Genomic DNA, 14,984 nt, shown 5'->3' on the forward strand with positions numbered 1-14,984 from the left:
TCTTTTGCATTTCTGTTGGTCTCTGTAAGCTTTTTTTTTTTTTTTTTTTAAACATTTTTCTTTTATTTCGAGAAAAAGGCAGCTAACAATAAGAAATCACTGTTGATTATGCATTTCCATAACAGTAAAATAGTAATAAAACATTGTACTCTATATCAGAATGAAATGTTTTCACTATCCTTCTTATATTAAACAAGTAAATATCAAAAATCATTCAACCAACCGCCCTCTTAATACTCCCCCTGTGTAATAATGACACCACAGGCTGCTCCCCCTGTATAATAATAAGACACCACAGGCTGCTCCCCCTGTATAATAATAAGACACCACAGGCTGCTCCCCCTGTATAATAATAAGACACCACAGGCTGCTCCCCCTGTGTAATAATGACACCACAGGCTGCTCCCCCTGTATAATAAAAAGACACCACAGGCTGCTCCCCCTGTATAATAAGACACCACAGGTTGTTCCCCCTGTATAATAATAATAACAGGACACCATAGGCTGCTCCCCCTGTATATTGATAACAGGACACCACAGGCTACTCCCCTGTATAATAACAACAGGACACCACAGGCTTCTTCCCCTGTGTAATAATGACACCACAGGCTGCTCCCCCTGTATAATAATAATAAGACACCACAGGCTGCTCCCCCTGTACAATAATAAGAACAGGACACCACAGGCTGCTCCCCCTGTATAATAATAACAGGACACCACAGGCTGCTCCCCCTGTATAATAATAACAGGACACCACAGGCTGCTCACCCTGTGTAATAATGACACCACAGGCTGCTCCCCCTGTATAATAATAAAACACCACAGGCTGCTCCCCCTGTATAATAATAAGACACCACAGGCTGTTCCCCCTATATAATAATAACAACAGGACCCCCATAGGCTGCTCCCCCTGTATATTGATAACAGGACACCACGGGCTGCTCCCCTGTATAATAACAACAGACACCACAGGCTGCTCCCCCTGTGTAACAATAACAACTTGTGCTGGGCACAAGGCACAAAGTATATTTCTGAAATGTATGTTCAGCACTGAGCTGGGACTGCACCATATATTTGCAATGTATGTATATTTAAGAGTTTTGAGGAATGTACTTTGTAAATGACTGGAGGAAGGAATCGCTGTGATGAGGAGATGAGCTGCTAACTGTCATTTCCTAGCAGACTGTCTGGTGAGTGACCGATGCACCGCAGGTAGCCGGCTGTTTTTCCTGTCCTGTGTGACCAAGTGTTAGAAGTAACGGGGGACTTGTGTGTATGTGTGACGTGTCGGGATACGGTCATTTGGTCTACAGCATTTTGGTTGACAAGCATTGGGTCGACACTGTTAGGTCGACATGAGGATAGGTCGACATGGTTCTAGGTCGACATGGGACAAGCTTCACATGGGACAAGGTCAACAGGTCGACACAAGCATTAGGTAGACAGTCAAACAGTAAACATGGTCTTTCACTGTTTTTTGAGCCGACATGTGCCGACAGGCGGTATTTCATGCTCTACCATCCACCAGGGCATCATGGGACAATAAAATAGTGTCAAGCGAAGCGGTGCACTAGAAACTGTGTCCATGTCGACTATGTCGACGTTCAGGTAAAAAAAATGAAAAACCCCATGCCGACCATTTGACTGTCGACCTAATGCTTGTGTTGACCAACTGATCTGTTGACCTTGTCCCATGTCGCTCTAGAACCATGTCGACCTAATGCTTGTTGACCAACATACTGTAGACCAAACAATCCCAACCCGACGTGTCAACTATGTAAAGGAATCTAGTAGCGCACGCAGGGGGGGTTTCTGAGTACCCAGAACCCCCCCCCCCCCCCCCCCCCAGGAGTCTAAGGATGCCAGGCTGAAAGCTGAGGGTCTCCTCTTTCTATGGGTACAAGAATTTTAAAAATCGCCCTTGGGAACCGGAGATATCAGACTTCAAATCAGTGGTCCCCATCCAAGCCTGTTAATTGCTCTTCCCAGTCAAATATTTCAGGTTCTGTCTGACTGAGAGTTTTTTCTGAGGGTATATTCCAAAAGCTGGGACTCTCCCTCTTTGATGGATACTAGGAGCTTATCTCTACTGTTCCCAGAACCAGAGATATTTAATACTTTAACTGACCCGGCATATACTAGGCCACCTAAGTTTCCATCTCCGTGCTTTGCTCCGCCCCTGTGGAAACCCCCTTCTGAAAATCCTGCGTTTGCCCCTGGAATCCTTGCTTTCCTGTCCATTTGGTAACAGAATGTCTGGAGAATGACACTGCCCAGCAGGCTTTGTGTCTGTAGTTCCTGTGTAAAGGTGTTAGTAGTACATCACTTGTGTATGTGACGGGTCACGGAATCCAGGCTTTCCTGTCCATTTGGTAACAGAATGTCTGGAGAATGACACTGCCCAGCAGGTAGCCGGCTTTGTGTCTGTAGTTCCTGTGTAAAGGTGTTAGTAGTACATCACTTGTGTATGTGATGTGTCACGGAATCCAGGCTTTCCTGTCCATTTGGTAACATAATGTCTGGAGAATGACACTGCACAGCAGGTAGCCGGCTTTGTGTCTGTAGTTCATGTGTAAAGGTGTTAGTAGTAACAGGGGACTTGTGTATGTGACGGGTCACGGAATCCAGGCTTTCCTGTCCATTTGGTAAATATTCTAAGGAAATTGGAGTGAACCCTTTGACATGTAATCTGGATCTATTTATGACAGGAAAATGTTCCAATTGATATATGAATGTAAATGTCCCAGGCATGTACACCCCCTGCACAATGCTGATTGGTTGGGGAGAACAGGGTGGAATTACCCCCTGTGGTATACTGTGTGGATAAAAAAAGGCACAAGTTTTGCCTGTAAAGTTGTACTCCTGGCTGTACATGAACGCGGTGACATTACCTGTGTGCTGCGCCTCCTATGATAGGAGAGGGTCCTTTTAAGGGTTTATCTTTGAGCAAACAAACATCGTTACTTAGATGACCATTTTTCATCTTGCGACCAATAGGATTACGGCAATAATCCCATTCTCCTCCTGTACTGGGTAAAGGATCCAGCGTCTCCAAGCTCAGATTTTCTAGCTACCAATGCAGAGACCAGTTGTGGGGTGTGTCTACAGCGTGTCGACACATACACCTCAGCAGGTAGTACTCAGGTGCCGGCATTGGGCCTGAGGAGGTACCCGTTGTTCCAGGCTCCACATGGTAGGAGTCTGGTGGTAGTCGCAATAACCCCACCCACTGCATAGTGGATGGAGTCAGTCACAGGCGGTTACTGACAGAAACAGGTCTATTGGCCAGGTCCCGTGAGACCAGGAACCGCCACGTAGGGCAGGTGTCCGGTAACAGCACCTAACTCTGAAACTCTTTGGGCCACAGCCGAAGCCAACAGCATAACCGTCTTCAATGTCAAAAACGTAATATCTGTAGATTCCAACAGTTCTAAGTGAAAAGACTGCAAGAACTTCAGAACCAGAGGCAAATCCCAAGGTGCCGTACGAGCAACAAATGTCGGCTGCAGATGTAAAACCCCTTGGAGGAACTTATGTACGTGAGGGAGCAACGCAAGCCTGCATAAAAACAACGATGGATAGGGCAGAAACCTTCAATGATTCCAGCCGTAAACCAAACGCGATGGTAGTGTTTGGAAGTCACAGACTTAGGGCTTGGCATAGTAGGAACCACTACTGGCGGAACAGCCTATATGCGGAGGAGTGCCCTCTCAACAGCTATGCTGTCAAACCCAGACACCGTAAGGCTGGATAATGAAAAGGGCCTTTCTGGAGCAGGTGTCCATGGAACATCTATAAGGAGCGACAAGGCAAGTCTGGAGCCACGAGACTCACGACAGCTGCTTCCCGCTTGATCTTCTTGAGCAGCCGTGGTAAAAGAGGGATTGGCGGAAAGAGATAAACCAGCTGAAATGGCCACGGGGTCGTTAGACCGTCCACTGCTAGCCCTCCCATATCACTTGTCCTGAGACAAAACAAGGGAGCTTCGCATTGTCTGGAGGCCATGAGATTGACGGCAGGAAGACCCCAATGGTCCATCAGCATCTGAAAAACCTGAGGATTTAAGGCCCATTCTCCTCGGATGGTAATCTTGGTGACTGAGGAAGTCCGCTTCCCTGTTGTCCACCCCTAAAATGTAAACTACCGAGATTGCCGGTGCAAACCTTTGTGGCCCATTGAAGTATAGAAACCACCTCTCGCATTGCCGCATGGCCGACCTTGTTTGTTTATATAAGCCATTGCTGTGGCGTTGTCCGCCTGGACCTGCACCGCACAACCGCGAAGGAAATGAGCCGGCTGACACAGGGCCCTGAACATGGCACGCAGTTCCAGAATGTGTATCGGCAAAAGAGATTCCTGATAGGACCAGCGGCCCTGGAACCAAGTGGTCACCGCCCTCCAACTACAGAGACTGGTGTCTGTTGTCAGGAGATCCTACGTGCCGAAGGGTCGGCCCTGTAAGAGGTCATCTTCCCTCGACCACCAGAGGAGAGAAACCTTCGCCCGAGGAGAGAGAAGCACCAATTGATGAAGGAAAAAGGTGCAACCCCGTTCACATGGATAGAAGATCCAGCTGAGTGAAACAGGCCGTAAGGAAGAGCCTCAAAGGCAGCAACCATCTTCCCCAACAGTAGAATGGACAGATGGACTGACACCCATCTTGCGCACAAAACTTTGACCTTTCTCTTCCCTACAAATATTCTACTTATCACTGGATACCTCTCTGACTGTAACTTCCTCCCCCACCTTTTGTCAGCAGCAGAGTGCCGGAACCAGTTGCTATGCAACCAGGGGACGCTGGGCGGCCTCCTGAAAGTTATTATTACTGGGGGCCGGTCTTACGGCAGGGGCTGATTGGCCAGACTATCCCTTTAAGGCAGTGGTTCCCAGCCCTGGTCCTAAAGTACCCCCAACAGGGCATGTTTTCCAGGTCACCCAGCAGGTGCACTCATTGTTCAGGCACATTTGAAAAGATCCACAGGTGGAGCTAATTATAGCACTTGTGATTCTGTGTGGAGACCTGCAAAACATGCACTGTTGGGGGTACTTGAGGACCAGGGTTGGGAACCACTGCTTTAAGGGATCTGGCCCAGTGCAGCCCTGCTGGTGATATTGCTTCCTGCAGTTTGTCCTGGCCGGGCTACTGTCTAGTCCCTGTCTTGGTCTTGTCCTGGTCCAGTCACGTCTTGGTCCTGTCCTGGTAATGTCTTGGTCCAGTCCCGTCCTGGTTCGGTCCCATCCTGGTTCAGTCCTGTCCTGGTTTAGTCCTGGTCAGCGTTGCCGACGTCCAGTCCTGCCAGTCGTTCTCGGCCTGCACTACTAGTGGAGCCTGGTTCTGTTACTTTCCTTGTTATGGTGGGTGAGCTGCCCTGTGTCATTGGTTCTAGTTATTTCCTTTTAGTCAGGCTCTTGGGGTACCATCAGTTATTGTGTATCCTGTATTTGCTTTGGCGTGTTTTTGTTTGGTGGCACCCCGGTTCATCAATATCTGGTGTCTGTGACTAGGTCACACTCCCCGTCCTTGGCCTGGTGCCGTCAGTCAGGGTGTTCCATCCAGATAGGTCCCGTTAGCTAGATCTCCTTTTGACACTACCTCTGACGATCGCTGTAGTTTTGTCATCTCGTAAGACCTGGTTGCATCGGGGTTGGAGCAGGCCTTTGAACACGGCGATTAAAGGTGAAGTCTACCTAACTGCAGGCTACGCCCATTTGCCCGAGGAGGTCAAGAGAGCCAGTGTAGGGTGCGCCGTGGCCGTTCTGAACAGCGGTCCCAGCTGAGGGCTCTGCCCACCACTACGCACACGTACCCACCACGTTACAGCTTTCCCCTTCTCCTACTTATTTTATTCCCCATAGTTGTATTATGTGGTTGCATATTGTGTAGACACTACAATCTGTGTGTGGTGTTCCACGTGGGCACCACTATGTGTGGCACCAATAAGACACACAACTTGTGTTACTGTAACCGCTGCTTTATTGAGACTTTCATACAAAAGACAATTAATGTTGGCGACACTGACACTTTGGTTATTGCTTTATACAGACATATATATATATATATATATATATCTATGTAGTATTCTGACCTGCGCAGCGCCAATGGGGCTTATTTATACAAAGGAAAAATGTTATTTTTATCTCTTCATAACATTTCCTTTATTAATGATGTTGTAGCAGCTGATTATGTTTAGGTCACAGGTCACTCTATTATATCTTCTCTAATACTATTAAGTCGCATTGCGTGCAAAACATTTCCCACATTAGGGACATGGGAATGGCCTCTCACTTGTGACTGTTCTGATGTTTAGTAAGAGTTGATCTTTGCGTAAAACATTTCCCGCACTCAGAGCATGGAAATGGTTTATCTCCTGTATGAGTTCTCTTATGTTGAATTAGATTTGATTTGTTTGCAAAACATTTCCCACACTCAGAGCATGGAAATGGTTTCTCACCTGTGTGAGTTCTGTCATGTTCTATTAGAGATGATTTGTGGCCAAAACATTTCCCACACTCAGAACATGAAAATACTTTCTCACCTGTGTGACGTCTCTCATGCATAACCAAACGTGATTTGTAAGTAAAACATTTCCCACACTCAGAGCATGGAAATGGTTTCTCACCTGTGTGAATTCTCTCATGTTGAATTATAGCTGATTTGGAAGCAAAACATTTCCCACACTCAGAGCATGAAAATGGCTTCTCACCTGTGTGACAGCTCTCATGTATAACAAGCTTTGATTTTGAAGTAAAACATTTCCCACACTCGGCACATGGAAATGGTTTCTCACCTGTGTGACTTCTCTGATGTCTAACAAAATGTGATTTGTGAGTAAAACATTTCCCACATTCAGAGCATGGAAATGGTTTCTCACCTGTGTGAATTTTTTTATGATGAATTAGAGATGAACTTTGTGAAAAATATTTCCCACACTCCGAGCACGAAAATGGTTTCTTACCTGTGTGAATTCTCTCATGTTGAATTATAGCCGATTTGGAAGAAAAACATTTCCCACACTCAGAGCATGGAAATGGTTTCTCACCTGTGTGAGTTCTCTCATGTAAAACAAGATTTGTTTTGAAAGTAAAACATTTCCCACACTCAAGACATGAAAATGGCTTCTCACTTTTGTGACATCTTGCATGTGTTACAAGCTGTGATTTGTAAAGAAAACATTTCCCACACTCAGAACAGGAAAAGGGTTTATCACCTTTGTGAGTTCTCTGATGTGTATTAAACTGTGCTTTGTGAGTAAAACTTTTCCCACACTCAGAGCATGGAAATGGTTTCTCACCTGTGTGAGTTCTCTTGTGCTGAATTAGACCTGAACTTTGGGAAAAACATTTCCCACAATCAGAGCACGAAAATGGTTTCTCACCCGTGTGACGTCTCTTATGTAAAACCAAACGTGATTTGAAAGTAAAACATTTCCCACACTCAGAGCATGGGAATGGTTTCTCACCTGTGTGAGTTCTCTCATGCATAACAAGATGTGTTTTGAGAGTAAAACATTTTCCACACTCAGAGCATGAAAATGGTCTCTCACCTGTGTGACTTCTCTCATGTTTAACAAGCTGTGATTTGGAAGTAAAACATTTTCCACATTCAAAGCATGAAAATGGTTTATCACCCCTGTGAGCTCTTGCATGTTCATTTAACCATGATTTGTGTGCAAAACATTTCCCACACTCAGAGCATGGAAATGGTTTCTCACCTGTGTGAGTTCTCTCATGCATAACCAAACGTGATTTGTAAGTAAAACATTTCCCACACACAGAACATGGAAATGGCTTCTCACCTGTTTTAGGTGGCAGATGGGGAATAAGGGTTGTGCTTTGTGTAAAATACTTGTCATCTACAAAACTAGGAATTGTCTTATCTACTTTGAGAGCTGTGATAGATGGACCAATATCTGAGGTATTAGTAGAACATTTCTCATGGTTGGAGGGAACAGATAATATATCCGCACTGTGAGGCACTGGATGTATAATTGGCCTCAAAAGGTTTTCCATAGAATCTTGTGTGATGTCATTATCTTCTGTTGTATCTGAAGATACAACGGGACGTTCAGCCAATATACTTCTTCTGATACATCCATCTACTGGGAATAACATACATATAAGCAAATTAGGTTACAGAAAGAACAACACAGCAGCCATAACTAGTGGGTTACATGCTCCTCCCCATGAGATATAGGTAATTCACATCCCCAGAAGGTCCATCACTAAACTCCATCCTTGTCTGAAGTGACTAAACAAACAGGTTGTAACAATATAAACACGTACAACGGAGGGACATAGGGGACCGCAATGGGGTCCCCAATGAGCCAAATGAACAGGTAACATAATGGGCGGTATTCAATGAGAATACCTGCGTGGTGCAGCGAATCCTCAATGTGACCTGAGGACTAGCACAACATCCTCTTATAAGTCTAAACAATTATATGTCTTCTCCACCTTGGTGAGGGAACTTTCTGTAGGAACCTACCCTCTTTATAGGAACATCTAGGAGAATGAAGAGATTATCTGTTTCTGTTACTTGTTTTGGGAACTAATACAGAAATCATTCTACTAAATCTAGAACATGCTGTCTTCTCCGGAAACCATTCTACTAAATCTAGAACGTGCTGTCTTCCCCGGAAACCATTGTAATAAATCTAGAACATGCGGCCTTCCCCGGAAATCAGTCTACTAAATCTAGAACATGCGGCATTCTCTGGAAATCATTCTACTAAATCTAGAACGTGCAGCATTCCCCGGAAACCATTGTACTAAATCTAGAACGTGCTGTCTTCCCTGGAAATCAGTCTACTAAATCTAGAACGTGCAGCGTTCCCCGGAAACCATTGTACTAAATCTAGAATGAGCAGCGTTCCCCGGAAACCATTGTACTAAATCTAGAATGAGCAGCGTTCCCCGGAAACCATTGTACTAAATCTAGAACGTGCTGTCTTCCCCGGAAACCATTGCACTAAATCTAGAACATTCTGTCTTCCCCGGATATCAGTCTACTAAATCTAGAACGTGTGGCCTTTCCTGCAAATTATTGTACTAAATCTAGAATGTGCGGCCTTCCCTGGAAATCAGTCTACTAAATCTAGAACGTGCTGTCTTCCCCGGAAACCATTGTACTAAATCTAGAACGTGCGGTCTTCCCTGGAAAACAGTCTACTAAATCTAGAACGTGCTGTCTTCCCCGGAAACCATTGTACTAAATCTAGAACGTGCGGCCTTCCCTGGAAATCAGTCTACTAAATCTAGAACGTGCTGTCTTCCCTGGAAATCAGTCTACTAAATCTAGAATGTGCTGTCTTCCCTGGAAATCAGTCTACTAAATCTAGAACTTGCTGTCTTCCCTGGAAATCAGTCTACTAAATCTAGAATGTGCTGTCTTCCCTGGAAATCAGTCTACTAAATCTAGAACTTGCTGTCTTCCCTGGAAATCAGTCTACTAAATCTAGAACTTGCTGTCTTCTCTGGAAATCAGTCTACTAAATCTGGAACATGCTGTCTTCCCCGGAAATCAGTCTACTAAATCTAGAATGTGCTGTCTTCCCCGGAAACCATTGTACTAAATCTAGAACGTGCTGTCTTTCCTGGAAATCAGTCGACTAAATCTAGAATGTGCTGTCTTCCCTGGAAATCAGTCGACTAAATCTAGAATGTGCTGTCTTCCCTGGAAATCAGTCGACTAAATCTAGAACGTGCTGTCTTCCCTGGAAATCAGTTGACTAAATCTACAACGTGCTGTCTTCCCTGGAAATCAGTCTACTAAATCTAGAATGTTCTGTCTTCCCTGGAAATCAGTCTACTAAATCTAGAACTTGCTGTCTTCCCTGGAAATCAGTCTACTAAATCTAGAATGTGCTGTCTTCCCTGGAAATCACTCTACTAAATCTAGAACTTGCTGTTTTCCCTGGAAATCAGTCTACTAAATCTAGAACGTGCTGTCTTCCCTGGAAATCAGTCGACTAAATCTAGAACGTGCTGTCTTCCCTGGAAATCAGTCGACTAAATCTAGAATGTGCTGTCTTCCCTGGAAATCAGTCGACTAAATCTAGAACGTGCTGTCTTCCCTGGAAATCAGTTGACTAAATCTAGAACGTGCTGTCTTCCCTGGAAATCAGTCTACTAAATCTAGAATGTGCTGTCTTCCCTGGAAATCACTCTACTAAATCTAGAACTTGCTGTTTTCCCTGGAAATCAGTCTACTAAATCTAGAACGTGCTGTCTTCCCCGGAAACCATTGTACTAAATCTAGAACGTGCGGCCTTCCCTGGAAATCAGTCTACTAAATCTAGAACGTGCTGTCTTCCCTGGAAATCAGTCTACTAAATCTAGAATGTGCTGTCTTCCCTGGAAATCAGTCTACTAAATCTAGAACTTGCTGTCTTCCCTGGAAATCAGTCTACTAAATCTAGAATGTGCTGTCTTCCCTGGAAATCAGTCTACTAAATCTAGAACTTGCTGTCTTCCCTGGAAATCAGTCTACTAAATCTAGAACTTGCTGTCTTCTCTGGAAATCAGTCTACTAAATCTGGAACATGCTGTCTTCCCCGGAAACCATTGTACTAAATCTAGAACGTGCTGTCTTTCCTGGAAATCAGTCTACTAAATCTAGAATGTGCTGTCTTCCCTGGAAATCAGTCGACTAAATCTAGAATGTGCTGTCTTCCCTGGAAATCAGTTGACTAAATCTAGAATGTGCTGTCTTCCCTGGAAATCAGTCGACTAAATCTAGAATGTGCTGTCTTCCCTGGAAATCAGTCGACTAAATCTAGAACGTGCTGTCTTCCCTGGAAATCAGTTGACTAAATCTACAACGTGCTGTCTTCCCTGGAAATCAGTCTACTAAATCTAGAATGTTCTGTCTTCCCTGGAAATCAGTCTACTAAATCTAGAACTTGCTGTCTTCCCTGGAAATCAGTCTACTAAATCTAGAATGTGCTGTCTTCCCTGGAAATCACTCTACTAAATCTAGAACTTGCTGTTTTCCCTGGAAATCAGTCGACTAAATCTAGAATGTGCTGTCTTCCCTGGAAATCAGTCGACTAAATCTAGAACGTGCTGTCTTCCCTGGAAATCAGTTGACTAAATCTAGAACGTGCTGTCTTCCCTGGAAATCAGTCTACTAAATCTAGAATGTGCTGTCTTCCCTGGAAATCACTCTACTAAATCTAGAACTTGCTGTTTTCCCTGGAAATCAGTCTACTAAATCTAGAATGTGCTGTCTTCCCTGGAAATCAGTCGACTAAATCTAGAATGTGCTGTCTTCCCTGGAAATCAGTCGACTAAATCTAGAACGTGCTGTCTTCCCTGGAAATCAGTCGACTAAATCTAGAACGTGCTGTCTTCCCTGGAAATCAGTTGACTAAATCTACAACGTGCTGTCTTCCCTGGAAATCAGTCGACTAAATCTAGAATGTGCTGTCTTCCCTGGAAATCAGTCTACTAAATGTAGAACGTGCTGTCTTCCCTGGAAATCAGTCTACTAAATCTAGAAGGTGCTGTCTTCCCTGGAAATCAGTCTACTAAATCTAGAATGTGCTGTCTTCCCTGGAAATCAGTCGACTAAATCTAGAACGTGCTGTCTTCCCCGGAAACCATTGTACTAAATCTAGAACATGCTGTCTTCCCCGGATATCAGTCTACTAAATCTAGAACATGCTGTCTTCCCTGGAAATCAGTCTACTTAATATAGAACGTGCGGCCTTCTCCGGAACTCAGCCTACTAAACCTAGAACATGCAGTATTCTCTGGAAATCATTCTACTAAATCTAATTTGTTCTCTAACTCCACTATGCTGGAGAAGTTGTGGAGAGACAAGCAGCTTTACACATATCCGATGGTCATGCACAAAGTTCAAAGCCAACTGGGATTATATGGTGGCCATAGTGCCTAAGGTAACTAATATAACAATTGCCACAGATCCATGGTCCCCTCCCTCTCTTCAAATGGCTTTAACAAAATAGGTTATATAACCGTTGTGGCTACCGATCTCCTGCTGGGGTGCTGAGGACCATGTCTAATGCTGGGTACACACCAGGACGACTAGGGCCCGATCCCATCAATCTAGATCCAATTCAGACCGATTGGATGTAGATTGTGTGGTGTTTGGGCCCTTTTCTGTCCTGTTCCGATTCTGATCGTATGCGCGGCCCCGCGGGTCGGTAGGTCGTTATTCAAATCTTATCTGCAGCAGGTAGGATCTGGAAACTACCATACACCGGGTCGCCATCAGATGGGTACCGCTCACGGTGCAGGTCGTGCGCTCCGCGTCATCGTGAGCAGGTCGGACGAGACACTGACGACCTGCTCACAATGTGCATCATGAGCAGGTCGTCCTGGTGTGTACACCACATAAGAGTTTGAAAAGGAAACTGACCAGTTCTCTGGGCTGGTAACACACAGTGACATGATGTGAGGGGAGAGCAGGAGTATAATAGGGGCTGATGGCTGCTGATGTATGAGATACACCAGAGAGTGCGGGAAGGAGACTGGTCAGATCTCTGGGCTGGTAACAGTGACATGATGTGAGGGAGAGCAGGAGTATAATAGGGGCTGAAGGCTCCTGATGTATGAGATACACCAGAGAGTGCAGGGAGGAGACTGGTCAGATCTCTGGGCTGGTAACACACAGGCCCTTATTCTGATCGGTGCGGCCGGAGCCGCATATGCGGCTCCGACCGCACAGACGAATCCCCGCCTTGCGTACAGATCGCCACCTCCGTCCGTACGCGGATATGTGGCGATCCGTATGAAAGTGGACGGGGATACGCCTCCTCCACCTTGGGAGCAGCCCCTGCATTCGATGGTCGCCGAACATCGAATGCAGGGCCGCACGCTCCACCAGGTCCCGCAACACAAGACCACACGGACACTTGTCCGTGTGAAATCTTGTATTGGGGCGGGCAGCTGACATCCGGCGATGTCAGCTGCCCGCCCCCTACACGCGCGTCATGGCCTCATTACCATGCATACGCCCCGCGTTTGCATGGGAACGCCCATGAAACGCGGGGCATATGCATAGGGAAATGAGGCTAAGTAGCCCCTCACGCCCCTATCCGCCCCCTTTGCGGCGGTCAAAAAAAGTGTGCGGCGATTTCGCCTGCACATGCGCAGAGTGCCCTCTGCACATGCGCAGAGCGAAAACATCGGCGGAACGGCCGCATGCGGCCGTTTCCGAACCGATCAGAATAAGGGCCACAGTGACATGATGTGAGGGGGAGAGCAGTAGTATAATAGGGGCTGATGGCTCCTGATGTATGAGATACACCAGAGAGTGCGGGGAGGAGACTGGTCAGATCTCTGGGCTGGTAACACACAGTGACATGATGTGAGGGGGAGAGCAGGAGTATAATAGGGGATGATGACTCCTGATGTATGAGATACACCAGAGAGTGCGGGGAGGAGACCGGTCAGATCTCTGGGCTGGTAACACACAGTGACATGATGTGAGGGGGAGAGCAAGAGTATAATAGGGGCAGATGGCTCCTGATGTATGAGATACACTAGGGAGTGCGGGGAGGAGACTGGTCAGATCTCTGGGCTGGTAACACACAGTGACATGATGAGAGCAGGAGTATAATAGGGGCTGATGGCTCCTGATGTATGAGATACACCAGAGAGTGCGGGGAGGAGACTGGTCAGATCTCTGGGCTGGTAACGCACAGTGACATGATGTGAGGGGGAGAGCAGGAGTATAATAGGGGCTGATGGTACCTGATGTAAGAGATACACCAGAGTGCAGGGAGGAGACTGGTCAGATCTCTGGGCTGGTAACACACAGTGACATGATGTGAGGGGGAGAGCAGGAGTATAATAGGGGATGATGACTCCTGATGTATGAGATACACCAGAGAGTGCGGGGAGGAGACCGGTCAGATCTCTGGGCTGGTAACACACAGTGACATGATGTGAGGGGGAGAGCAAGAGTATAATAGGGGCAGATGGCTCCTGATGTATGAGATACACTAGGGAGTGCGGGGAGGAGACTGGTCAGATCTCTGGGCTGGTAACACACAGTGACATGATGAGAGCAGGAGTATAATAGGGGCTGATGGCTCCTGATGTATGAGATACACCAGAGAGTGCGGGGAGGACACTGGTCAGATCCCTGGGCTGGTAACACACAGTGACATGATGTGAGGGGGAAAGCAGGAGTATAATAGGGGCTGATGGCTGCTGATGTATGAGATACACCAGAGAGTGCGGAGAGGAGACTGGTCAGATCTCTGGGCTGGTAACACACAGTGACATGATGTGAGGGGGAAGAGCAGAAGTATAATAGGGGCTGATGGATCCTGATGCATGAGATACACCAGAGAGTGCGGGGAGGAGACTGGTCAGATCTCTGGGTTGGTAACACACAGTGACATGATGTGAGGAGGACAGCAGGAGTATAATAGGGGCTGAAGGCTCCTGATGTATGAGATACACCAGAGAGTGCAGGGAGGAGACTGGTCAGATCTCTGGGCTGGTAACACACAGTGACATGATGTGAGGGGGAGAGCAGGAGTATAATAGGGGATGATGACTCCTGATGTATGAGATACACCAGAGAGTGCGGGGAGGAGACTGGTCAGATCTCTGGGCTGGTAACACACAGTGACATGATGTGAGGGGGAGAGCAGGAGTATAATAGGGGCTGATGGCTGCTGATGTATGAGATACACCAGAGAGTGTGGGGAGGAGACTGGTCAGATCTCTGGGCTGGTAACACACAGTGACATGATGTGAGGGGGAGAGCAGGAGTATAATAGGGGCTGATGGCTCCTGATGTATGAGATACACCAGAGAGTGCGGGGAGGAGACTGGTCAGATCTCTGGGCTGGTAACACACAGTGACATGATGTGAGGGGAGAGCAGGAGTATAATAGGGGCTGATGGCACCTGATGTATGAGACACACCAGAGAGTGCGGGGAGGAGACTGGTCAGATCTCTGGGCTGGTAACACACAGTGACATGATGTGAGGGGGAAGAGCAG

The 14,984-nt window shown here is 46.5% G+C and overlaps 3 protein-coding genes across 7 annotated transcripts in view; 2 read left to right on the plus strand and 1 right to left on the minus strand.

Annotated features, from left to right (window-relative positions):
• LOC146009826 (uncharacterized) overlaps nucleotides 1-14,984 on the plus strand; it is a 426,905-nt gene that overhangs the window by 245,098 nt on the left and 166,823 nt on the right. The gene's annotated exons all lie outside the window — the stretch shown is intronic.
• LOC146009839 (uncharacterized) overlaps nucleotides 1-14,984 on the plus strand; it is a 103,266-nt gene that overhangs the window by 62,230 nt on the left and 26,052 nt on the right. The window lies entirely within an intron of this gene.
• The window catches only part of LOC146009807 (uncharacterized), a 234,070-nt gene that overhangs the window by 27,724 nt on the left and 191,362 nt on the right, over nucleotides 1-14,984 (minus strand). For 2 of the 4 annotated variants that reach the window (XM_083150292.1, XM_083150291.1), the window contains one exon: nucleotides 5,973-8,099. In XM_083150292.1, the coding sequence (XP_083006418.1) occupies nucleotides 6,283-8,099 (1,817 nt within the window). In that variant the 3' untranslated portion in view covers nucleotides 5,973-6,282. Of the gene's footprint in view, nucleotides 1-5,972; nucleotides 8,100-14,984 lie in introns of those variants that run through there. The other 2 variants (XM_083150293.1, XM_083150290.1) reach the window with 2 other exon arrangements.

This window comes from Crinia signifera, chromosome 6 (genome assembly GCF_055691185.1).
Source record: "Crinia signifera chromosome 6, ASM5569118v1, whole genome shotgun sequence".
Taxonomy (NCBI): Eukaryota; Metazoa; Chordata; class Amphibia; order Anura; family Myobatrachidae; genus Crinia; species Crinia signifera.